Here is a 25,823-nt window from a genome sequence, read left to right on the forward strand (position 1 = left end):
AAAAAAAAAAAGGAAGGAAGGAAGGAAGGAAGGAAGGAAGGAAGGAAGGAAGGAAGAGAAAACAAAAAACCAACAACAGACAAGCCAGGCGTGGTGGTGGCACCTGTGCAATTGCAGCTAAGGAAGAAGTGTGGCTCAAGGTTAACCTGGGCTACCTAAACCCCACGTCAAGAAACAAAACAAGCAGACAAGCAGGGCTGAGAGTGGTGCACACCCCGCCGGGGGCCTACAGCCACACGTCACCCTGGCCAAGGTGCCACAGGGATCCCAGGATTGCATCCCGGAGCCTGTGTTCTTTCTGAACCAGGAGCTAGGAAGGCAGCCAGCCCCTAGGGAAACTCTGGCCGTGCTGTCTGGGCAGAACAGGGCATAGCTACTTGCCCTTGGCTGAGATTCCCCTCAAGTGACCAAGGTTCCAAACTTCTGAGAAAAAACAACAACAAAAAGAAACAAAACAAGTAAAAACTGTTGCTGAGGTGAAGCTAAGACGCCAGGAGCCAGCACCCGGGAACGTCCCGGGGACTCGGGCTTTGACGACAGGTGGCGTAAACCTGTGCAAAGCAGGTTCTTCCCCGTCGGTCCGGAGCCCACGGGGAGACTGCTGTGCGCCTGCGCCGAGTTCTCGCTAGCGCAGCCGCGGAAGCCGTGTCTCCTTGTGCACATTGGACCGGTGGACTTGGAGGAAGCGGGACCGGGCAGGGAGCGACTCAGCGGAACAGCAGTTTTGGGACGCGGGGCGGCTGAGTGTAAGTTTCCCCCGCGGCAGGGCAGGGCCTTCGAGGCTGTAATTGCTTGGTCCTCCTCTGGCACGGAGGAGAGGAGAGCCAGGGGTTGTGATGCAAAGCGCCCCGTGGGAACTGCCTGCAGTCCAGCCGCTTCTAGGAGCTTGAGTGGCCACATGTGGTTGTTTACCTGGGCTTGGACTTCTGGAAGGACGCTGCTTAACACTGAGTAAACCGCAAGGTTAAACTTGACTGTCGCTTCTTACTGCATCCTGATCTGGAAGCTTCACAAGAGCCGATATTCTTTTGGTTGTCATGTTTACACACTAGTAGGCCGTTGTGATTTGTTTCCCCAGGAACATAATTCCTACTTCGAAAGATGTTTGCTAAAGGGTTCCTGTAGGAACATGTTCTCTCAATCCTTGCAGACCGGGCAAACGCTTGCATGTGTCGATCTTACTTCTCTAAGTTTGCATTTCGTTTGTGTGTTCAATAGTATTACATTTATGTATTTGGTGACCAGCGCTTTTCTTTTTCTGGGAATTGTTTGTTAACTGTATTTGCCTCATTTTCACTGGAGTATCGCTTTTTTTTTTTTTTTTTTTTTTTTTTTTTGGTTTTTCGAGACAGGGTTTCTCTGTGGTTTTGGAGCCTGTCCTGGAACTAGCTCTTGTAAGACCAGGCTGGTCTCGAACTCACAGAGATCCGCCTGCCTCTGCCTCCCGAGTGCTGGGATTAAAGGCATGCGCCACCACCGCCCGGCTATTTGAGACAGGATCTTATGGTGTAACCCAGGCTCGCCTCAAATCCACAACCTTCCTGCCTCCCCTTCCTAAGCGCTAGGCTTGTGTCGGCTGCTTTCCTGGATTTAAAATACCACTCTTAGCAGTATGTTTGGATTCGTTTCTGAAATTTTACTGAGAGATATTGTTCAGTTGGTAGAGTGCTTGCCTACCAGGCAAGAGGCCAGGGTTCTAATGCCAGCTGTGGTGTGTGTGTGTGTAATACATGCATTTCTATGTTTACACACACACACACACACACACACACACACTTTATCCAAACATTCATTTTGTTTAGAGTATGCATGTGCATGCATGGGTATTGGGACAAAGTACCCCACGAAGTAGCCAAAGCTGGCCTGGAACCTACTGTGTAACTAATGCTGGTGTGTTATTACCAGCTCTCCTGACTCAGCTTCCTAAGTGCAAAGACTAGAAGCAGGGTCACCACACCCAGCTGATTATTCTATTCTGATAACTGGTAACAAGGGGATCAATATTAATTGTTCAGAATCTGCTCCATCGTACTCAGTTTTATCTTTCCTGAAACCTTGAACTTAAGCACTCTTTAAACGGGCCCCAAAGATAAATGATTTTAATGCTTCACTGGGACTATATCAGACATTTTAAAATCCTAATCTGCATGTTCATCATCCTTGTAAGAATTTAAAGAGAAAGGACAAAAAGGATACAGGTGGGCTATTTTATTTGTTTTTATTTTTTCTTGTTGTTTTTGTTTGTTTTGTTTTGTTTTTAGCCCTTAAATGTTAAGGCTATGAGAACAAACTGGTCATTTGAGCCTTGCTATTTTCCTTTTTGTTGTTGTTTTTTGTTTGTTTGGAGACAGTCTTACTGTGTAGACCTGGCTGATCTGGCACTTGGTCTCTAGTCCAGGCTAGTCTCAACTTTTAGCAGTTCTCTTAGGAACAGGAACACCAGCCTTCTGAGTGGTGAGATTATAGGCGCACTCCATGCCTGGCTTGTGTTTTCCATCCTTAAAAACGGCTGGGAGGCATTGTAGAGATTTCTTACGTGCATGGGTGTTAGGTTGATTGCCTTTTTATTCAGTGCTTGTCATATTTACTCAAGCCTCAAGCCGCGGATGTAATGCAGGAGAGCTTCTGTCCCGCCAGGCGCCACCCCGCCTCCCTAATGGTGCAGGAGAGCTTCTTTCCCGCTAGGCACCACCCTGCCTCCCTAGATCGGAATATCTCTTGTCTTAATTGCTTCCCTCACCAGTGAGTGAGAAGCAACTCAGGAAGAAGACGTTTATTTTGGCTGATGGTTTCAGGGGCACACAGTCCATCATGGTGGAAAGACATGGCTGCACGCCATTCTTGGCAGTGGAAGTTTGCATGTGGCTTCGGACATGTTGGTGGATCTGGAAGCAGAGAACCTGCACAGAAAGCAGAGAAGTGATGGACCGGCCTGATAAAATCTGAAGGCCCAGCATCCAGCCATCCACTTCCTCTAGGGTTAGCCTCCTAAAGGCTCTGCCCACGGTGTCCTAAAGCAACACCGGCACTTGGTGAAAAGTATTCATTCAGACACATGAGCCCAAGGGAGATGTTTAAATTTTATTTTAGATTATATACATGTGCTGTGTGTGTACGTGGGTATGTATGCATGAGTGCAGGTGCCCATGGAGGCCAGAAGAGGACGCCTGGTCCCCTGGTGCTGGAGTTACAAGTGTTTGTCAGCTGCTCAATGTGGGTTCTGGGATCTGACCTCTGGTCCTCTACAGGAGCAGTGTGTGCTGTTACCCATTGAGCTGTCTCTCCAGCCCCTCACCTTTTGTTTTTAACACTCCCATGAATCTCTGTTGTAGCCAGAACAAAGGAAACCACTTAAATATGTTTAGCCAGCGTTGCTTGATGCTTATCTGTAGGGCCAATGCCTTCCATGTAGTATTTATTTCATAATTGCAGCAACTTATACTAATAGGTGCAGTTTTTCCCACTTATAAGTTCAAGGATGGAGAGTCTGGGTGACTTTCCTAAAGCTAATGGATGCCAGGATGGGGACCTGGGCAGCTGACCCCCGAGTCTGTGCTTGTAGTCACTACAGTGTTTTTTGTTTTTTTTTTTTGTTGTGGTGGGTCTTTTGTTTTTGTTTGTTTGTTTGTTTTAGCTAAGATTTTGAAAGGTTTTTGAGCTGCTGTAAGGAAGGTAACTTAGTGGCTGGTGTTAGCCTTGTTCTTAAGTCACCTGTCACTTCAAAGGGTAACTCCCATCTGGGGAAGAAGTGAAAAGGCTAGTAGGACTCTCTTTCACACATTTTGTGTTTTGATAGTTTTTTTCTTTTTATTTATACCAAGAATCAAAATTGTATATATTTCTTTAAAAACTATGGTAAGAAAACTGTCAGGGCCCTCAGGGTTAGTAATCTTTCTATTCTTATGTCTTACAAGGTAATGTTCTCTCTCAATTGTGGTTCGTACACATAGGGTGAATTATAAAGTAAGGTAGTGAGCAGGTAGCCTGGAAATTTTCTGGTGAGAGAGGAAAAGCCTGCATTTAGGTGGCAAGCTTAAGAGGAAGTGGATTAATCATGCCCGAAGTCTAATGAGGCTCAAATGATTACTGAATTGGATTAAGGGTAAATGATCTCTATGAAAAGTTCTGGTGAAGGAAAATTACCTCTGTCACCACTCCCACAAGTTAAACTCTGGTCAGCATTTAGGCATGTAGGGAGTGGAGTCTAGCTCAGTGAGAAAGACCTCACCTAGTGAGGCCTCACGTGTGATTTCCCAGCATCCCCTTACCAAGAAGACGTGCTGGGTAAGGTTAGCAGCCTGGATCTACCTTTCCAGTTGAAAGTACATTAGCTCCATGGCTGTTCAAGGAAATGTTTTCCTAATTATTACATTTGTGGTGTTCCTGAGTTGGTAATGCTCATAGCTTACTTTATTCCCCCCCGCAAAACCTAGCATGTCAAGAAATCAACATAGCTTGATTACAACTTAAGAAAATACGACATAGATATTTATTTTATCTTCATCTTCACACCTGACAGGTACTGGCCACAGAGGGTTTTCAGTGCTGCACATCAGTTTCAATTACACCTTTTCTCTCTCCCTTCTGTGCAGCCTCGGCTGCCCTGGAGCTCACACTGTAGCCCAGGCTGGCCTCAAACTCTGAGAGATCAGCTGCCTCTGCTCCCGAGTGCTGGGATTATGTGTATGAATGTTTTGCTTGATGTAAGCCTGTCAATCACATGCATGCCTGTACCTTCAGGTGTCAAAAGAAGAACTGGCCTGGAACTGGAGTTACAGTCGAGAGCTGCCTTGTGGGCGCCAGGAGCTGCACCCAGGTCCTGCCAGAGCAGCCAGTGCTCTTATTCACTTAGCCATCTCTCCGGCTCCTCAGTTGCATCTTTTAAGAACTTTCACCTTTTTTTTTAAGATTTATTTATTTTTTAAGGTCAGCCTGGTCTGTGAGAACTAGTTCCAAAGCAGTCCTCAAAGCTACAGAGAAACCCTGTCTTGAAGAAAAAAAAAGAAGAAAAAAAGAAAGAAAGGAAAAAAAGAAAAGATTGATTTATTCATTATGCATACACTGTTCTATCTTCATTCTGCATGTATGCCTGCAGGCCAGAAGAGGGTGCCAGATCTCATTGCAACCATGTGGTTGCTGGGAATTGAACTTAGGACCCCTGGAAGAACAGCCAGTGCTCTTAAACACTGAACCATCTCTCCAGTCCTCATGTGTTTGTTTAGTTTATTGCCCATTTCTGGTTTGTTTTGGTTTGTTTTTTTTTTTTTTTTTTTTTTTGAGACAGAGTTTCTCTGTAGCTTTGGAGCCCATCCTGGAACTAGCTCTTGTAGACCAGGCTGGCCTCAAACTCACACAGATCCACTTGCCTTTGCCTCGCCTCCCGAGAGCTGGGATTAAAGGCGTGCGCCACCACCGCCCGGCTTGCCCCTTTCTGTTCTTTATTCTTGTGATTATATCAGAGGCAACAGAAAAGGATGCAAGTGAATTTAAAGGTATGTTAAGTCAGCTATTCAATCAGAAACTGGCAATGGAACAAACAGGTTTATTTGTCCTTTATTTATGGTCCCCGTGGATAAGGATTACTTGACCTAAGTAAGAAAAGCAATGTCAGCCTGATTGGATTTTGAGTTGGGAAAGCTTTTGTTTGTTTTAAGTTTTAAAGGTTTTTGTTGTTGTTGAAGCAATTTGTCTTTATTTAGCCAGGTTAACCTAGAACTTGCTATATAGCCTAGGCTGAGCTCTGTTTTCAGATTTTCCTGGCTCAGCTTTCTGAGTGCTTGGATTTCATGCAGGTCTAGGCCACCAAGTGTGTTTCGTGTGTGTGTGTGTGTGTGTGTGTGTGTGTGTGTGTGTGTGTGTGTGTGTGTTGCTGTAGTGGGGATTGAACCCAGGGCTTTGCAGGTGTTCTATTGCTGGCTGCATCTGTGACCCGAGAGTCTCTGCCATAAGCACTTGGAGACAGAGATGCAGTACAATAGGCTTTCCAGGGAATGTTGTTGAAATTACTTGTAGAAGGAAAGGGAAGAAAACGGGAGGGAAGATAACCAGGCTGGGATAGCAGCTAACGCCTCAGTTGGCCCCAGTGGCATGGCCCTTCAGAGTGACCTTTTTACATCTTGCTATCGAAGGCAGGCGTGGTGGCATTTACTTGTCACACGGGTGCAGAGGCAGGAGGAAATAGTACTTTGAGGCAAGCCTGGGCTACTCTGTGAGACTCTTTTACATAAACAGAATGAGTAGGGAGGCCCAGCACTCAGGAGACAGAAGCAGGTGAATCTCTGTGAGTTTAAAGCCACCTGCTCTGCACAGGGAGTTCTAGGCCTGTCAGGGCTACATAGTTGTGATTACAGCAGTTTTTGTTTGTTTTTTAAACAGTGCTGGAATTTGCACACAGAACTTTAAGTATGCCGAATTGCAAAGCAATTGCTCTGCTACTGAGCTGCAGCTCAGCTCCTCCTTTTGCAGTTGACGCTGTGTGAGCATCCAGGTCCCTTATGCTGCTCGCCCCGACTCTCTTGCACTTATCAACTCTAGTGCTCAAAATAGCAGATGAGCAAGGGTGGATGTTACATGTTACAGTTTTAGCTCCTAAGCCTTCCGCTTTGCATTTTACACACCTCACACTCAAAATGTTTTCTCCTGCTGATTTCATTTTACCAGACTTTGTTACAGAGTGTACTGAGAGAGTTAACACTGAGATTAGTGTGTATTTATTAACAATCCTACGCAGTGACCTGGTGTGGTGGCACACACTTTTGCGGATCTCCGTGAGTTCAAGGCCAGCCTGGTTTACTGAGTGAGTTCCAGGGCAGCCAGGGCTACACAGAGCAACTGTCTCAAATAAAATAAGACCCTACACAGTTAATTGAGGTGACCCAAGGCATTCAGTAAATATGCGTTGTCTTGAATTCAATTAATTGAAACTAGTAGCTGGTCGCTAAAGTAATAGAACCTTTTTGTCCTTTCCTTCCAGGCTCATCATGGCTTCCAGCCACACTGTGTTGATGCGACTCGTAGCCTCAGCGTATTCTATCGCTCAGAAGGCAGGAAGCATAGTCAGGTGTGTCAATGCCGAAGGAGACCTGGGCATCGTGCAGAAGGTACTGCAGACCTCGTCTGTTCCTGCAGTCATGGGTTTTTGTTCTTCATAGTAGGTAAAGAGTGTCATAATCTGGACCAACTAACAATGAAAATGGTGGAGCTCTCGAGATCTCAGTTTCAGTATCTGCTTTGAAAATGACTCCCACATCCAAGAGCTTTGTATATATGACTGGGTCTTCTGCCGGAAGTCCACCTCCAGAACAGGCCCTGAGCTATTCCATACAAAACCGTGCAAATGGTTTGATAAAATCTGATGTTTAAATAAGTTTTTCTTATTCAAAGCTATAAAAGCCTCATGTGGTATAGAAGGCATTGTCCCAGCACTTGGGAGATGAAGGCAAGTGGTTCAGAAGTTCAAGGCTAGCCTCAGCTATATAGTAAGTTCAAGGCCAATCTGAGCTATGTGAGACTTGTTGTACTGTCATGGCTGGCTCTAACTCACTATGTAGACCAGGCCGGCACAGGACTTACAGGGGCTGGCCTGGAACTCACTACGTAGACCAGGCTGGCCTGGGACTTCTGGCAAACCTTCTGCTTCTGCTCTTCAAGTATGAGATTATAAAAATATGTAGCAGCACACTGGTAGTTTCTTGTCTTTCTTAGCCTATAAAGAAGGTTTAAAAGATTGGTAACTACAATCTTAGAAAAGAATTTCTCAACTAGAGGAGAAAATATTCCAAATAATTTAAAAGCACCTTTACAAACTTGAACCATTCTGGAGCTGAGAATGTAGCTCAGTAGTGGAGTGTTTGCCCAGCACATGCAAGGTCTGGGGTTTGTCTCCACCAATACTTATTTATACACTCTGTGTTTCTAAACTACTTTTGTTTATCTAGTGTTTATTGCACGCTGTAGTGAAAGCTGATCTCAAATTTATGCCAGTCCTCCTGACTCAGCCTCCCAAATGCTGAGATTACAGTCATGCAATACCACCCAGCTTCCCTTCCCAGTCTTAATTGCTGTTAACTCTGAGAAGCAGTAGCACATACAACTAGCTGATTCATTTGTGGTTAAGCTCCGTGAATCTAAAATCTGAACATATAGTGTAAATTATATGGCTACTGTGCACTTGGGCTTTAGAAGACCACTTATCCCTAATTGTATTTCTCTTGAGATGTTCGTTCTTTATTACAGACCTCAGCCACAGACCTGCAGACCAAAGCCGACCGCTTGGTCCAGATGAGCATATGCTCTTCCCTGGCACGGAAGTTCCCTAAGCTGACAATTATAGGGGAGGAGGTAAGAGTTACTATACCACGCAGATTCATAACTGTCGTGCCATTGAATCACGTCATGGTCACAGTGATCGCATTGGAACTGGTGTTTGAACACAAAGGATATCATATTCCTCAGAGGAGATAATCTGATTTTACATGATTTTGGTCCACTTCTAGGCTGTTTCCATTCTTAGTGATGGGAGATGTGGTCACCATTGTAATGACTATGCAGCTATGGAACCACAAGTTAGGCTCGGCAGTAGAGCACTGCCTACTGTAGGTGAGACTCTAAGGTGGGAGGACGTCTCAGTAAGAAGACCATGTGGCTCCCATGTGTGAAGCCCTGGATGTGAGCCCCAGCATCAAGAGTTAAATTTTAGGACTTGGCAAAGTTCTGGAACTTTGAGATAGAATGGGTTTAGGTTTGTTGTTTGCTTGTCTTTCACTTCAGAAGTCAGACTTGCATAAGTGTAACGGAAAGGACAGAATATGTTTTTGTTTTTATTTTTATTAAGTTCATTGACAATTTAGTTCATGTGTATGATGCATCCCGGTTACTCCTCAGACTCTTGAATTTCCCTCTCACCCCTCCCAACCCCCTCACCTTTCCCTTTCCCAGATACATGATGTGATTTGGTTTTGTGTCCCATTTAGTTTGACCAGTGCTCTCTGTGTGACTGTTTAATTTGTACAGTCTACAACTGAAGGCAATGGCTTCCCCAGCCCCTGAATCTGTCTGCTGGAAATAGTTCAGCTGTGAAGGAGAGGGCCCCCTGCGTGTCTCTTCCATCTCTGCTTGACGGTTGATGGGCCCATTCTTCAGACCCAGTGCAGTCTTCTGTAATTGTTGAGAGTCCACGGTTGCACTGACTGTGTATTTGCAGCCCTTTTCCATATTGTCCAGCTCCTGCAATCTTTCTGCCCCATCTCCCACAGAGCTTCATGAACCTCAGAGGGATGGTATAAAAATGTCTTGTTTAGAGCCGAGCAGTCAATGGCCACTTATCAGAGACCACTAGAAAAAAGAAACTTCGGGTTAAAGCTAAGAATAGGAATTGGCCATGGGAATAAACATATAATTTATAAGATGGTTTGACACTATGCGAATTTGGTAAAGCCGTAGAGTTTAATTCCCCAGTAGGGCTTATGACCTCCCCTCTTATTCATTGAGTGTGTTTCCGGACACTGAGTAGGTTTACAGCTCTAAGCATGGATCCCCGCCCCGGTGGAGCCGACCTCAGATTCTGTCCAGAGCAGTAGTTATCTCCTATAGCAGCTGTGCCACTGCTGCACAAGTAGCGCATCTTGCTTGACAGATCAGTACTGTAGTCTGTGGGGTTCCCAGCAGCCTGCATTATGAGAGCTGGTGAGCAGGGAAAAGGTCTCCAAGTCATTTCTAGCTTGGTTTCTCTATATCATGCAACCAAAGTGTGTGGTGACCTCAGCAGTAAGGTCTCATCATCTAATTCTAGTGGACAACCAAGACAAAAGACGGGTGCCTGTATTGTTTAAGGTACCACTAGGGCCTCCCTGGCCAGCTTTTAAGTAGTGGCCCCACACATAGCATTGGGGTTTTTAATAAACCATAGTTTCAAGGGGAAGCAGCTTCTAGCCATGTAGGTTATCTCCCTTCCAACTTAAAAAAAAAAAAAGACGCACCCTAGCTATGGTGAACAAACAGTTTCAGGAGCGTCACCTTGTCTCTGCTGCAGGATCTGCCTCCCGGAGAAGTGGATCCAGAGCTGATTGAAGACGGGCAGTGGGAGGAAATCCTGAAGCAGCCGTGTCCGCCGCAGTACAGTGTTATCAAAGAGGAAGACGTAAGGTCCATCTTTGTACCGTGCCAGTCTGCGTCTGCTGCCATGGTGAAGGGGTTGCAGTTTGTCTGTAAGAGGGAAGTGTGTGGTTACAAAGGAGTGGGACCGCACGGACGCATGGCCGACCCCACTCACAGCCCTCCCCTGTCGGTCTCCTCTCTCTGCCTTCCGAGACCATTATGAAAAGCATTTTCAGTAAGAAAGTCCTCTTTGCTGTTCAGTAGATTTGGTAACAAAGCATTGTGTGGGCAAGGGGTCTAGCCATTCTAGAAAACCATCTCACTTGGCCTGGAGAGATGGGTTGGCAGTTAAGAGCAATGTCAGCTCTTGGTGAGGGTCCAGGTGCAGTTCCCAGCAAACACACTGGGCGGCCAACCGCTGCCTGTAACTCCAGCTCCAGGGGATCCTAGTTTTAAATTATTAACATTGCACTTATGGAGTAATTACTGTGAGGAAGAAGTTCCATTCTGTGGGAAGAGGGATAAAAAGATAATGAGACGTGGCATCAGGAGCCTCAGAGATTCAGACCCAGCTTACTGCGTGCACATGTGAGGATATTCCGAGCCTGTAAAGTCCTAAGCAGGAGGGATTTTTTCATGTAGTCTAGAGCCCATTTTATGAGCCATTCCATTTTCTTGGGTTATTGTGACGTGTCCTTATTTTTTGTTTTGTTTTGTTTGAGACACGGTTATTTACCTTTAAATCAGCATGTACAAGCCTGGCATGGTGACACGTGCCTTTAATCCCAGCCTTTGAGAAGCAAAGGGAGGTGGATCTGTGAGTTCAGGGTCATCCTAGTCTATGTACTGAGTCCCAGGATAGCCAAGGCTATGTAAAGAGGCCCTGTCTCAAAACACTGGAGAAAAAAAAAATCTGCACGTACATATAAAATAAGTAACACCTTAGACTGTTGAAAATAGTCTCAGTGCCTTGTGAAAATTTTCCCCTGTAGCGCCACCTAGAGCTATATAGTGTTCAGGGACAGCCAGCATTTATCAACTGACTGTATTGAAGAACATGGTGGGTTCTTCAGCCAGGCTTCTGCTCACTCTAAATGGCCGTACTCCACGATTAGGAAACTTCAGGGTTGTTCTGTTGGGTTTTTTTTGTTTGTTTGTTTGTTTGTTTGTTTTATGATCACAAGACTGATGATATTGATTTAAGCCACCTATAATCATGTGTTCCAACATATTAAAACCGTTTTTATTTTGCAGCTTGTGGTTTGGGTCGATCCCTTAGATGGCACCAAGGAATACACTGAAGGTCAGTAGCTCTCGGCCTCACGTGTAGCTGAGGCACAGCTCCTCCTGAGCGTCCTGTTCTCATACCGGATGAAGAGCTGCCGTGTTCTTCCTTCGTCATGCATGAGTGCCTCCTAGCAGAGTTCATCTTCAGATACTGCCCCATACAATACCAGCTCCAGCTTCGAGGTCCCCACAGGGGAGACACCATCACTGTAGACTTTCTTACCCCAGGGATGGGCTAGAAAAATGCTGAGCCCAACTGTGCTGCCCTGGCTCTGCCACACCTGGTCTCACAGCATCCCCCTCGCCCTCCCCTCATCTCAGTCCCATAGCAACCGCCCCACCCACTCTCCCCTCATCTGAGGTTACCAGAAGTGAGAAAAACAGAAAACATTGAAGTAAAAGCAGAGGCCTTAAAGGCAGGAGGAGCTGTGTGATAGTTCACACATGTAATCTTAGCACACGAAGGCAGGAGGATTGCTTTGAGTCTGAGGCCAGCGTGGGGGAGGTACATAGCGAGTCCTGGGTCAGCCTGGACCAGAGTCAGACCTTGTCTAGACAGAGCAAAGCAGAAGAGTCAAAAGAACCCCAGAGCCAGAGTTAGGGTTTGAAAGCCTGGAGTTGTGCTTCTGACATGAAGATCTACACAGAGAATGTGTGAGACCGAGGCAGGAAGAGTGTGAGGTCAGCCTGGCCTTCGTGGTGAGTGCCGGGCCAGCCTGAGCTTAAAACAACAATAACACCCTGGAAAGACCACCATAGGTTTTCTTCTATTGGTTCCCCAGCTTCATGGAGATTTCTTTTTTTTTTTTTTAAATATTTATTTATTTATTTATTATGTATACAATATTCTGTCTGTGTGTATGCCTGAAGGCCAGAAGAGAGCGCCAGACCTCTTTACAGATGGTTGTGAGCCACCATGTGGTTACTGGGAATTGAACTCAGGACCTTTGGAAGAGCAGGCAATGCTCTTAACCACTGAGCCATCTCTCCAGCTCCCATGGAGATTTCTTATAACTGCCAGAGAAACTGTTGGTGGCCCACGATGAGATCAAATGATAGTTACTGAGTGCATTCAGTGTGTGTGTGTGGAATGTGCATAGGTGCTATGAGGATTGTGTGGCATGCATGTGTACTGTGTGAGTGTGTGGTACATGCATAAGACTGTGTGAGGGTTTGTGTGGTGGTGTGATTATGTGACTGAGTATGTGTATGACTGTGTCAGCATGTGAGTGTGTGTGTGATGTACTGTGTGATTGTGTCTGTGTGAGGGCGTGAGAGCATGTGCGCATGTGTGCACATGAATGTGTGTATGTGGCACCCAGATGTATTTGTGTGTGAGTGTGTCTGAGTATGGTGCATGCATTTGTACTCTAGGAAGAGTATGTGTGAGAGAGAGGCACATAAGTACTGTGGGGGGGGGAGATGCATATATGTGTGTGTGTGTACTGTGCATGTGTACACATGTGTGCTGAAAACTTCTCTGAAGCCCATTAATAAACAGGAAATTCATCCTAGAGCTTTGATTAACTACTGGCTCAGGGAAGGGGGGTCTTGCAGTTATATCCACTAGGTGATCCAGTGCCACGTGGTGACCCCTAGACTTCAGTGCCCTAGGTGATCCAGTGCCGCGTGGTGACCCCTAGACTTCAGTGCCCTAGGTGATCCAGTGCCACATGGTGACCCCTAGACTTCGGTGCCCTAGGTGATCCAGTGCCACATGGTGTCCCTAGACTTCAGTGCCTTAGGTGATCCAGTGCCACGTGGTGACCCCTAGACTTTGATGCCTTAGGTGATCCGGCACCATGTGGTGACCCCTAGACTGAGGCCTACCAGAGCCTAAAAGTTAGTCTGGAGAGGAATTAAGGAACTGGTGGGAGCACAAGGACTCTTTCGATGACTTTGCCACCCCGGCTTTAGCAGGTTTGCAGACTGCTAGGGAGAGTGTGGTCGTGACTGTCCACTCATTTTAGCGACTGTAATACCCATTGTTGTCTCTGTCCAGCTCTCGTAGAGCTTGTGCATTTGCCTCAAGTAGGGTTGTCCATGGGTGAACGTTGCCCATTCCCTACCTTTGCTGCAAAAGTAACTAGCAGTGAGGTGGTGCACACCTCTAAGCCTAACGTTCAGGAGGCAGAAGTTCAAGACCAGCCTGGTCTAAAGAAGGAGTTCCAGAGAAACCCTGTCTGGAAGAAAACAAAAATTAATAATAACAATAATGATGATGATGATGATGAGAATAGCAGCTGTTTGTTTGATGTACTGGTGGTAACCCATAATGTGAGAGAATGACATACTTAATTCTTTCCTTCCCAGGTCTTCTTGACAATGTAACGGTTCTTATTGGGATTGCTTACGAAGGAAAGGCCATTGCAGGCATCATCAACCAGCCGTATTACAACTACCAGGTACTGCCACCAATGACACAAAAGTATTTGATACGTGATGAGAGTGTCAGATGAGTCCAGATGCCATCAGCTGTCATCTCACTCATCGCTCATTTGCACATGGAGCCACTTGGGGGCGGGACTTCTCGAGGTACAGCTTCCCAGGCTGCGGTTCACCTGTTGAACTAGAGCTTTCTGAGGGTACTGGGGCCAGGAATGTAATGTGGTAAGCAGACTGAGGGCGCTATTCTCTTTATATATTGTGATTCAATTGCAATGGTTTGGTTCTTGATTAGTGTGGCCATCAAGACACCTGGCTTACAGGTGGTTCTTGAAGCACAGTGAAGAAGTGAACCTTGTCAACAAAGAACAGATGCTAGCCATGTGGCTTCCCAGGTGATGCTGCACAGCACCTGCCTCCCTGTCGGCCCAGGTAGCCAGCCACTGATGCTTGTGGCCCCTTCCTCTCACTCGCTCTCTTCCAACCTGCTCTTGACTTCCTGCTGTACTTCGGAGACGCTATCTCCTTTAGAAACAAGGGACCAGTATAATTCCAGGGCAAGATATATTGCTAGATTTTAAAGAAATTATTGAAATACAATATTTAAAGTTTCATATTAAAGTGGACTTGATGAACTTTGGAAAACAGACTAAGCAGAGTTGGGGCTAGCTCTTCTGAATGTCTGATGTGAGAACAACAGACTTCTTATTTAGGCGTAATGTAAGTTTGTTTATTCCTGCTGATTACGGGATTAGAAGTTTGATTTATTTCTTGGGTTTTCCAGGGTGGCTCTGCACTGTTGGTTGAGTCCAAATGAAGTGCTTGGGTGTTAATCTTCACAGTGTGGCTTTGCTGTCTGGGCTGTAGTACACTTGGGCACGGGTTTGTGACTTTTAACCCTATTCCTTAAAGGAAGGGTATTTAATACATAGAAAAAGGGTATGCATGGCCCCTTTTATCAAAAACAGACCTGTAAGTACTTAGGAATTGTTGATGATTTTCATCCCTTATTTCTGAGACTAGAAAACTTGTATTCGTTTTCCACAGAGCAATGAAAAGGAGAAGTTGAGGGAGCAGAGGAATGAAGCGAAGGTGAGAATCAGCTAGGGTCTTGGTCCCAGTGCTAGGGAGGAAAGAGGCAGGCACTGTGGCACCTGTCCGCCCTGTGAACGGTCCGTTTCCTCCTGTTCTGCGCTTCTTCTTTCCTCTCCCTGTGCTGAATCCTCTTCGTCCTCTTTGCCTGATAGCCAAAAATGTATTGTAACAAATAGAAGCCGAAAGGCTGGCTGCTGCCGGTGTTTGAGACTGAAGGTGTGTAGTCTTCATCAGAGCTGAAGTTATGGGCACCCGCTGTGCCCTGTGCTGGTTTGCGGGCTCCCGCTGTGCTGCCGTGCTCAGGATTCACCTGCATTATCTCTTGTATTACTCACCACACACCGTAAGGAAACGGCTATGCCCATACTAAAGAAAGGGATACGAGGTGGCCTGTGGTGCAGACCTGTTATCCCAGATCCTCAAGCTGGGGCGAGAGTGTTGCAACTTCTGCGGAGGCCTAAGCAACAGAATGAACTCAGGACCAGCCAACAACAAAGTGTGACTGTTGCGAAATAAAAAGTAAGGGGGCTGGGGTGTAGGTCAGTGGTAGAGCTCCTGCCTGGCAAGAGCAAGGCGCGCGCACACACACACACACACACATACACACACACACACACACACACACACACACACACACGGAAAAGGAGAAAACTGAAGCACTGAACGTGTCAATGTCATCCATTGGGTAAACAGCAGAGCTGGGATTCAAAGTGAGTTCCGAGCCCTATTTTTATTCTCTATTGCTGTCTTAGCAAGGTAAAAAACTGAACAACTGAAAGTTTATTTTTGATTCTAGTAAGTACTGATTGGTGAAAACACCATGAGACTCCATCTGTCTTTATGTTGGAGTTATCTTCTTAACCAGAATTAAGAATGACCCCACATCTGGAAGGATAAGCCCTAACCTTCCTGTGGAATCCTTGCAAGAAAGACTAGGACAGCTGAGAGCCCAGGGAGGGCAGGACACCAGGTGCTCAGGCCTGTCCTCTTGTCTTCACAGTCATTCACAAAAGAGTATGAACTCTCTTTATTTTTTTGTTTGTTAGTTTGCTTAGCGAGACAGAGTTTCTCCGCATACCCCCGGCTGTCCTGGAACTCCCTCTGTGCACCAGGTTGTTCTCGAATTCATAGATCTGCCTGCTTCAAGTGCTGGGTTTAAAGGTGTGCACCACCACCGCCTGGCTGATTCTTTCTTTTTGAAATAGGATCTCGTTGTGTTTCCCATACTGGCCTAGAACTCACTATGTAACCCAGGTTTGTCTTGAACAAACAATTCTCCTGCCTCTACTTTCTAAATGTTGAATACAGGCAAAAGCCTCCTGAGCATCTAGAGCTGCCATCGAGAGTTCTGCGGTGTGGTCAGGAGGGAAGAGGGAAGCACACTGACATTCCAAGCAGCTGGTACTTGGTTGGGTTCCTCTGTTGCTCCATGGCAGGAGGCAAAACCAGTCAACAGTCAGCCTTCTCAGGGAATGCTTCCCCTGTGAAGAGCCATCACAATCCTTTCAAAGCAGTCTGTCTCCCAGGACCGGAAAGAGCAGGTGTGCAAAGGCCTGGCGTTTCCGTCAGGTTTGGAGCCCCTTGAAGAGCAGCTTGAGCTCCGGTGCTCCCCGATAGTCGCAGGCAGAGCCGACACCTAGCTGTACTGCAGCCCATTGCCCCTGTCCACAGTGTTTCATTCTACAGGTGCTGATCCCGCACATGCTCCTTGACGACCACCGCCTACCCCAGACTCTGCTTCCAAGGTCACACAGCCTACAGCATAAGCCGATTTCACCCTGGAAGCACCAGTACACTTCTCTAGGACAAAGAAGTGATGACTTGGAAAACACTGGACAAGTCAGCTCAGGTTACCCAGCATCCACTTTGATGGACACAGTGGCACTAACCTGTAGTCCCGCCTACTTTCAAGGCTAAGGCAGCAGCATCATTTCAAGGTCATTCACAGCAACGCAGTGAGATTCCCATCTCAAAGACAACAATGCAAAGCAAAATCAGAGCAAGCTTCTCAGGCTTGGCAGTTAGAGCACTTGCTGCTCTTGCAGAGAACCCAGGTTGGGTTATCAACACCCACATGGCTACTCATGGCCATCTAGAACTCTAGTTTGAGGCACACATAGTACACATACAGAAATGTAAATAAATCTTTTCACCAGGCGGTGTGGCATGTACTTTTAATCCCAGCACTCAGGAGGCAGAGGCTGGTGGATCTGCGTGAGTTCCAGGACAGCCTGGCTTAGTGAGTTCCGGGCAGCTGAGGCTATCCAGAGAAACCCTGTCTAGAATGAATGAATGAATGCATGCATGCATGTATGTACGCATGTATGTATTTTCAAGGCCAAACTGGTCAATAAACAGTTCCAGGTCAGCCATGGCTGCATGGTGAGACCATGTCTCCAAAACTAAAATGAAACAAGAAGAGCTCTGAACACAGGGGAGCTGGCTTTTGAGAGGAACTTCCTGGGCCCCTCGGTCAGTTTATCAACTGATTCTAAACCTTGTTGTTAAGGATAATAAAATGGGGCTGGAGAGATGGCTCAGAGGTTAAGAGGATTGCCTCCTCTTCCAAAGGTCCTGAGTTCAATTCCCAGCAACCACATGGTGGCTCACAACCACCTGTAATGGGGTCTGGTGCCCTCTTCTGGACTGTAGGCATACACACAGACAGAATATTGTATACATAATAAATAAATAAATATTTTTTTTTAAAAAAAAAAAGGATAATAACATGGTATTGCCCTGAGTATTGGGTGGGCTGATGCATGTGCATAGACCTTGGTGTGGTTCTGACACACCCTTGTTGAACGAATTGCGTGCCTCTTCTCACTGTGATAGGAAATTGTTGAGTTTGGACTTCTTGTGTTAGCATCAGTTTTCCTTTTCTAAACTCTGTTTATCTACATGAACTGCGTATTTAGCAGTGTGGTTGAAACATCTCTGAACACCACAAAGGAAGGTGCAGATCCTGAGATGGTGCTGGTCTTTGTTCCACTGAGGCATTTATCATTACATCTCAGCCCAGTCTCCGCTGTCCACAGCCTTCTGCAGCGTCAGCTTGTGTGGTTGCTCTGTCTCGATGGCAGCAAAATGCATCCTCACTATTGTCCCTATTGTCCCCTGAATAATGAAACTATATATGATCATTACATTAGCACTCTAGCAATGATTAGTATACAGTTGCACTTCCTGGAACTTCAATATCATTGAAAAATGGCTATTTTCAGTTAAACAGATTGGTGGGTGATTCCAAAGAGTAGGAAGGTCACTTTCCCAGGACAAAAGTGTCCCCCTTCTTTGAAATTGTTGATCAAAGCAGCAATTAGGAAAATCAAATTGTTATCAGGATAAATTCTTTGCCTATTTACTGTCCTTATATTTTATTGCATTGTGTGTTTTCACTTTTGTAACTCAAAAATGAATCCATTATAACAAACTTGGTAACTTAGCTAAGTGAGGCTGACTGTTTCTTTCTGCTGTGACGCTGAGTTCTGCTGTCATCCACACAGGCGGGCCCTGACGCTGTGCTGGGCAGGACCATCTGGGGAGTTCTGGGTTTAGGTGCTTTTGGGTTTCAGCTGAAAGAAGTGCCCGCTGGGAAGCATATCATCACAACCACCAGGTCCCATAACAACAAGCTGGTCACAGACTGCATTGCGGCCATGAACCCTGACAACGTACTGCGTGTGGGGGGAGCAGGGAACAAGGTACTGCGGACGAGTCCCATTGGCTCTGAAATGTACTGTCCCTGAGAAAAACACCTCCTACAAAATGGTCTCTCTATTCAGTCCGGTCTTCACAGACACCAGTAAGGCAGCTAAACACAAAACACAGCCCAGTGTGGTACTGCATACTTGGAGTTCCAGCACTGGGGAGATGGAGGACAGGAGGACCAGGAGGTCGGGTATCCTTGCCTAGAAATCAAGTTTGAGGCCAGCCTGGGCTACAGGAGCTTCTGTCTCAAATAAATCAAATAATACCAATCAATAATAATGGTTCATAGTTGAGTAGTGAGAGGAGCAAGGGTAAGGAGTGGCGGAAGGATTCTGAAGTCTCTGAAAGAACTGTTAGGCTAGCTAGCGCAGCACACCTGCTGGACCAGGCTATTGCGGTGCCTGGTCTCTATTACTCAGCAATGGCCAGCTTCTTAGAAATTAAGAAACAGTGCTTGTCCAGTAGTGACTGTGTATTTCCTTTATAGAAAGAAAGAAAAACCATGTGAAAGAGAAAACTTAATCTACCTCGGACTATGGAGTGTGGCGTATTTGGTTCAATTTTTGCTTACCATGTATTATTATTATTATTATTCGCCTGGTTTATTTCTTGATGATGCTGGTATCTTTTAATCTGCTTAGGGCTTTAATCTAAGTGTGACAGGAACTGATGAATGTCCTTAGTGGGCAGCTCAGTCTTCATGGTGGGGTAATTATCCCTTTCACCTTACAGGTCATCCAGCTGATCGAAGGCAAAGCCTCTGCTTATGTATTCGCAAGTCCTGGCTGTAAGAAGTGGGATACTTGTGCGCCGGAAGTTATCCTTCATGCTGTGGGAGGTGAGTCCAGTTGTCCTGGAGAATTTGGGTTTTTATATTGTCCTAGGCATTATATCTCAGTAATAATCTTTTTTTTTTTTTTGTACTTTATGTGTATGGGTGTTTTGTCTGTATGGATGTCTGTGTACCACATGCATGCCTGGTGCCCTTGGAGGTTAGAAGAGGGTGTTGGATTACCTAGAACTGGAGTTACAGACAGTTGTAAGCCTCCCATGTTGTTACTTGGAATCAAGCCCACATCCCCTGGCAGGGCAGCCATGAATGCTTTTAACTGCTGGCCACCTCTCTAGCCCTCAGCTAGCATTTTTCACTGAGATGTCTGGAGTGCAGGTGCTGGAGGGAAGCCTAGAGATGATCCGTCCAAATTCATCGTTTTTATGTCAGCATTTTTATTTTCAACAGACTGAATTGTCCTTAGTTTATAGTCTTTAGTAAGAATGGGATGTCATCTTCATACAGTTAATCAGACTCTTATTTTGTTGTTGTTGCTGTTTGTCTCAGTGCATCCCTTGCTCACCTTGGACTCATTACGTGACCCAGGCTTAGAAACTCAGAGAACTCTCTGCTTTGCCAGAGGGAAAGAATTCAGTTCCCAGAACCTGCAGCTGGTGGTTCATAATCACCTGTAACTCCAGCTTCGACATGCCCTGTCTTTTGCTGCCACACTCAGACACACACCACATCACAGAGAAAGAGAGAGAGAGAGAGAGAGAGAGAGAGAGAGAGAGAGAGAGAGAAATTTTTTTTTTAAAAGACATGACCCTGTCTTTAAAAATTAGAAAATAGATGATGAGGGTAGAGTTATAACTGTGTGGTAGAGCACCGGGCTGCGTGTATGAGGCCCTCTGTGTAGAGCACTGGGCTGGCGTGTATGAAGCCCTAGTTTTATGTCATCAAGACACAAGCTAAAGTCATCTGAAAGGAGGGAGCCTCAACTGAGAAAATGTCTCCATAAGATAGGGCTATAGACAAGCCAATAGGGCATTTTCTTAATTGGTAATTGGTGGGGAGGGCCCAGCCCATTGTGGGCGGCGCCATCCCCGGGCTGTGGTTGTGGGTACTGTAAGAAAGCAGCCCAAGCAAACCATGATGAGCAAGCCAGTAAGCAGCACCCTCCATGGCCTCTGCATCAACTCCTGCTTCCAGAGGTTCTTGCCTGCTTTTGAGTTCCCACCTCAGCTTCCCTCAGTGAACTGTGATTCAGGTAAAATAAGCCAGATAAACCCTTCCCTCCCCATGTTGCTTTTGGTCATGGTGTTTCATCATAGCAGTAGTATCCCTGACTAAGACAGACAGACAGACAGACAGACAGAAAACATTTGGGAAGTACACTGTACAGTAAGAGAAATTAATACCAAAAAAATTCAATTACATGACTAAAGAGATGGTTCAGTGCTTACGCCAATGGCTGTTCTTGCAGAGGACTCAGATCCAGCATCTACATAGTGGCTCATAACAGTCTGAAATTCCAATTCCAGCGGATATGGTGCCCTCATCTGACCTTCAAGGACACTAGGCACTCACGTGGTACACAATACACATGCAGGCAAAACACTATACACATAAAATAAATATTTTTTCCTAACCCTAACTCTAATAAATAAATATTTTAAAGAAATAAATAAGAGGAAAGAAAGAGCGTAGGTCTGTAGTTCAGTGCTGGACCTGACATTTGGCATACAGGAGGCCCTTGGTTCCGTCTCTAGTTCCAAAGACAGGAGGGAGGCAAGAAAGTATTGGGGTGGAACAGCCAAGATAACTACAAGTTCAGAGCTAGCCTAGCCTACCAATAAGTTTCAAGCCAGCCAGGGCTTTATGATGAGATCTTGTTTTAAAAAGGGAGGGGAGATTGGTCAGGATGTAGTTATGAGAGAAGAATAAGTTAAGAGGGGAAAAAAAAGGTCAAGCCTTGATAACTTAGACTTTTTCTCAAAAATAAAGACAAAAACAGCTGGAGATGTAGCTCCGTGGTAGAGTGCTTGCCTGGTGTGCATGAAACCGTAGGTTTAATCCCCAGGACAAACATTGTACAAAGTCATTAAAGAATAACTAGAGTGGGATAGGACATAGTTCAGTAGTGAAGCGTGTGTGAGCCCTGGGGTCAGTCCTCCCCCATCCTGTCCTCCAGAGAGGAAGCCCCGGAGCAGCCTGGCCACACTGCCCATTAACTCCGCGTGCCGTTCTTCTGCAGGGAAGCTGACGGACATCCACGGGAACGCCCTCCAGTACGACAAGGAGGTGAAACACATGAACTCCGCAGGAGTCCTGGCCACGCTGAGGAATTAAGAGTACTATGCAAGCCGGGTGCCAGAGTCTGTCAAAAACGCGCTAACTCCCTAAAGGGCTGTTTCGCGCAACCGCCCACCCCGAGGACTTGGTTCTCACAGCCTCTTAGAAATGATTGAACAATCAGAGTTCAGCTGCACTCATCAGTGACCAGTGATTTAGTGATCAGTAGTTAGGGATAGAAGACGGGATTCAAGAATTTCACCTGTGTAGTCTAATACTCTCATGCCTTAGGCATATGCTACATTTTATTTTTCATTTCTCCCTAAAAACAATTAGCCAGGTGTGGTGGTTATTGCTATTCCAGTGCTTGAGCCCAGGGCCTCAAGACCAGCCTCCGCTACAGAGCAAGGCACTGCCTAACAACGGAGAAGAAGAAACAAAAGGAATTTAGTTTTATTAACTAGCTAAGCCAGACCAATTGTTTTGACGTCTGGATAATTTTTAATTCAGTGTCTTAAGTGGTCTTGGTGTTTTTGTTTGTTTTGGTTTTTTGTTTTTGTTATTGTGTCTTTATTTTTGTTTTTTGTTGTTGTTTGCTTGGTTTTGTTTTTCCTTTTATTTTTTGAGACAGGGTTTCTCTGTGTCCTGGCTGTCCTGGAACTCGCTCTGTAGACCAGGCTGGCCTCAGACTCAGAGATCACTCCAGCTCTACTTCCCGAGTACTGAAATTAAAGGCATGTGCCACCACTCCTGGCTCAAGTGTTGCTGTTTTTAATTAAGTGGAGAAATGAAAAAGGATTAGTTCCAAATGACTGTCTAGGTCATTTGTAAATCAACATTCCTGCTTATAAGAGACAGGGTTTCTCTGTGTAGCCCTGGTTGTCCTGGAACTCTCTCTGTACACCAGGCTGCCTACATGGAGATCCGCCTGCCTCTGCCTCTGAGTGCTGGGATCAAAGGTGTGTACACTACCACCCCCTAGCCAGGGCCTAGAATCTTAAATTGTTCCAGAATTTCAGTTTTGTTTTTCACAGTAATTTTTAAAATTTCTGACTCCAGCTGAGAATGCATATAATGATGTTATTTATGTTGATAAGATTTATGGGAAAAGTTTCTTTTAAAATAAATTATTTACTCCTAGATCTTCATACGGCATACAGTTTTATTTTCAAAAATATTTAAAACTTATCAATACTGTGGGGATTAGCTTATTCTCTTGTTATCATGGAAAGGCATAATTGGAAGGTTGGACAATCCCTTTATTCCGTCTACTGAGAGAATGTAACCTGCATTAGCTTGACTGTCATCTTGACTAGGCTGAGAAGCCCTACTAGGTCAGGAAACAGGGTTTCCAGAGAGGATGACCTAAACTGGAAGAGCGTGGGTGGCGCCATCTCCACAGGGGCCAGATGGGCTGAAAGGGGAAGGATCAAGTGCACCGGTTCTACTCCTGCAGCCTGACTGCCCTGAGGTGAGCTGCTCAGTCTGTTCCGCCTTCCCAGCAGCCCCCACCCCATCTCCTTGGAATCTTTCCTTCAGGCACTTGTTACAGCAACAGAGAAGTCATTTTTTTTTGGTTTTTTTTTTGTTTTTGTTTTTGTTTTTTTTCGAGACAGGGTTTCTCTGTGGTTTTGGAGCCTGTCCTGGAATTAGCTCTTGTAGACCAGGCTGGTCTCGAACTCCCAGAGATCCGCCTGCCTCTGCCTCCCGAGTGCTGGGATTAAAGGCGTGCGCCACCACCGCCCGGCCGAGAAGTCATTTTTAAATGTAAAGTTTGTATTAATGTTTTGTTGGGACTAATTGAGTCCTGGCCTTGAGCTGCTCTTCCCTGTCTAGAGCCTTCTAATTGAAGTTACTAGAAGCTGTGCCTAGCTTAGAGGATCAGAGGATGGGATTTTCACCTATAGGTCATTGACTGCAGTGTATTTAAGCCTCCATGGTGCTATTAAAAATGGGCTTTTTGGTGCCAGTGTGGGAAGGTCTGAGTGTAGGTCTGTCTCTGCATGTGTATTCTCAACCTCCAGCCCCTTGCCGGAAGCTCGCCAACTGAGTTCTAGTGCATAGAGCACAGACGGGGCCACGGTGCGCGGCAATGTTTGGAAATCCCATTCAGGCAAAGGCTGTGTTTTGATCATAATCCCCACTGCCTCCCACAAACATACACTCTTCCTGTGACTCCTCCCATATCCACCCACCTCTCACCACTTCCTAACCTCTTGTCGTCATCACCCCCCTCTTTTTTTTGTAATAATCTACCAAGTCCAGCTTGTACAGCCCAAATACTCTCTGGTATGTGGCCATCCCCTGGAGGCGTGGTCAGCCTGCTAGAGGCTACACTGTTGAAGAAAACTAGCTCTTACTCCCCGAGAAGCTATTGGCTGTCAGTAGCTCCTCAGATAGTGGTGGGGGCTCACACGGCAGGGGCTTATGAGCCCCCATCCCGCCATGCTGGAATTGTAACCAGTTTGATCTGGTGCAGGTCTTAAAGAGGCCATCACAGCTGCTGGGAGCTCCTGAGTACAGTGGCCTTCTCTGGTTCTGATTCCCCTGGCCTCCGGCTCTTATAGTCTTTAACAGAAAAGTCTGAACACATTGTCCTATTCTGACATCATACATAGATTTTCACTTTTCCAGTTCTGAAAATTGAACCCAGGGCCTTGTACATAGCAAGCCAATGCTCTACCTGCTAAGTTGTATCCTCACTGAAAAGTTTCTACACCCCACTAAGCCTCTTTACTAATGCAGCAACCCAAATCAAACCAAATTAGAGAAAGCCCAGGTTTAATGGATATAATGCTCCCAGACAATTTTCTAGCCCCTGCCCGCCCCCTTGCAAAGCACACAGAAAAGAGATGGGGAAAACCACTTGGCTGGTCTCTGGGAGGGCAGTTTAAATACCCTGTGGGAGTGGTCTTGAGCACCTCTGGAGGAGGGGTTGTCATTTGGTGGGCTTTCTGAGATGCAGCAGGGTTTGGAGAGAGATCAGGGAAAGGGACTGGGGCAGAGCTTCCACCAGAACACTCCAGACTGGGTATATGGGTGTCAGGGACTGGGGTGGAACTTCCACCAGACCACCCACTCCTGCCTTTTTACTGTTTGGGTCTCTGCCCATTCCCTTAATTAAACTCCTGGTTTTGGATGAAGCAAGTAGAACCCACGCTTGATTTAGGAATCACTGTTGCACTCTGTTTTCTTGCTGGAATGGAATTCTCTGAACAGTGGAATAAACTGAACTTTACTTAAAAATCCGGGGGCCACAGAGATGGTTCAGTGATGAAGTATACTTGCTGCTCTTACAAACAACTGGAGTTCAGTTTCCAGCATACAACAAGTGATTCTCAACCACCTATGACTCGAGTTCCGAAGATCAGCCACCTATGACTCCGGCTCCGGAGATCGGACGCCCTCTTACACCCTCTTTTGCTACCTGTGTGTGAGAGTGTACATACACATGCACAGAAATAAAAATTAATTTAGAAAGAGAGAGAGAGAGAGAGAGAGAGAGAGAGAGAGATTGCACGTATGTGTAAAACACCCTTGGAGACCTAAAGAGTGTGTTGGAGCCCCTGATGCTGGAGTTTCAGGCAGTTGTGAGCTGCCTGAAGTAACCTCTAAGAGCAATGCTCATTTCTGAATTTTAAAAATTTTATGTGTGGTGATGTTTTGCTTGTGTGTATGCCTGTTCACATGCATGTGCACCTCGTGCCTGTGGAGGCCAGAAGAGGGTGTTGGATCCCCCACATGCTGGCTAGTTTTATGTCGATTTTACAGAAGCTAAAATCATTTTGGAAGAGGGACCCTCAATGGAGAAAATGCCCCAAAATTGGCTTGTGGGCAAGCCTGTGGTGCATTTTCTTGATTAGTGATTGATGTGGAAGGGCACAGGTCACTGTAGGCAGTGCCACCCCTGAGCTTGTGGTCCTGGGTGCGATAAGAAAGGAGGCAGAGTGAGCCTTGCAGAGTGAGCCAGTAAACAGCATCCCTCCATGGCCATCAGCTCTTGCCTCCAGGTTTCTGTTTGAGTGTCTGTCCTGACTTTCCCTCAGTGATGGTCCGTTACCTGGAAGGATAAGATAAACTAAACCTCTCCATGCCCACCCACCGAGTTTCTTTTGGTCATGGTATTTTATCACAGCCATGAAAACCCTCACTAAGACACCCTGGAACTGAAGTACAGATGGTT

The 25,823-nt window shown here is 46.0% G+C and overlaps 1 protein-coding gene across 1 annotated transcript; it reads left to right on the forward strand.

Moving 5' to 3' along the window:
• The first annotated feature begins 591 nt into the window (after window positions 1-591).
• Bpnt1 (3'(2'), 5'-bisphosphate nucleotidase 1) lies at window positions 592-21,721 on the forward strand. Its single transcript, XM_050148183.1, has 9 exons — window positions 592-746; window positions 6,974-7,100; window positions 8,236-8,340; window positions 10,031-10,138; window positions 11,350-11,398; window positions 13,696-13,787; window positions 18,369-18,566; window positions 19,306-19,411; window positions 21,603-21,721. The coding sequence occupies exons 2-9, from the start codon at window positions 6,981-6,983 to the stop codon at window positions 21,695-21,697; spliced, it is 873 nt and encodes a 290-aa protein (XP_050004140.1). The 5' UTR covers window positions 592-746; window positions 6,974-6,980; the 3' UTR covers window positions 21,698-21,721.
• The last annotated feature ends 4,102 nt before the right edge of the window (window positions 21,722-25,823 follow it).

Source organism: Alexandromys fortis, unplaced genomic scaffold (assembly GCF_014885135.2).
Source record: "Alexandromys fortis isolate MF-2015 unplaced genomic scaffold, M_Fortis_MF-2015_v1.1 scaffold_62, whole genome shotgun sequence".
Lineage (NCBI taxonomy): Eukaryota > Metazoa > Chordata > Mammalia > Rodentia > Cricetidae > Alexandromys > Alexandromys fortis.

What these genes read in the sequence shown, in the direction of transcription:
- Bpnt1 (XM_050148183.1), top strand. Translation starts at nt 6,981, where the DNA reads ATGGCTTCCAGCCACACTGTGTTGATGCGACTCGTAGCCTCAGCGTAT. An exon ending in GTGTTATCAAAGAGGAAGAC is followed by an intron (nt 10,139 to 11,349) that starts GTAAGGTCCATC and finishes TTTATTTTGCAG; the next exon opens with CTTGTGGTTTGGGTCGATCC. An exon ending in AGCCGTATTACAACTACCAG is followed by an intron (nt 13,788 to 18,368) that starts GTACTGCCACCA and finishes TCATCCACACAG; the next exon opens with GCGGGCCCTGACGCTGTGCT.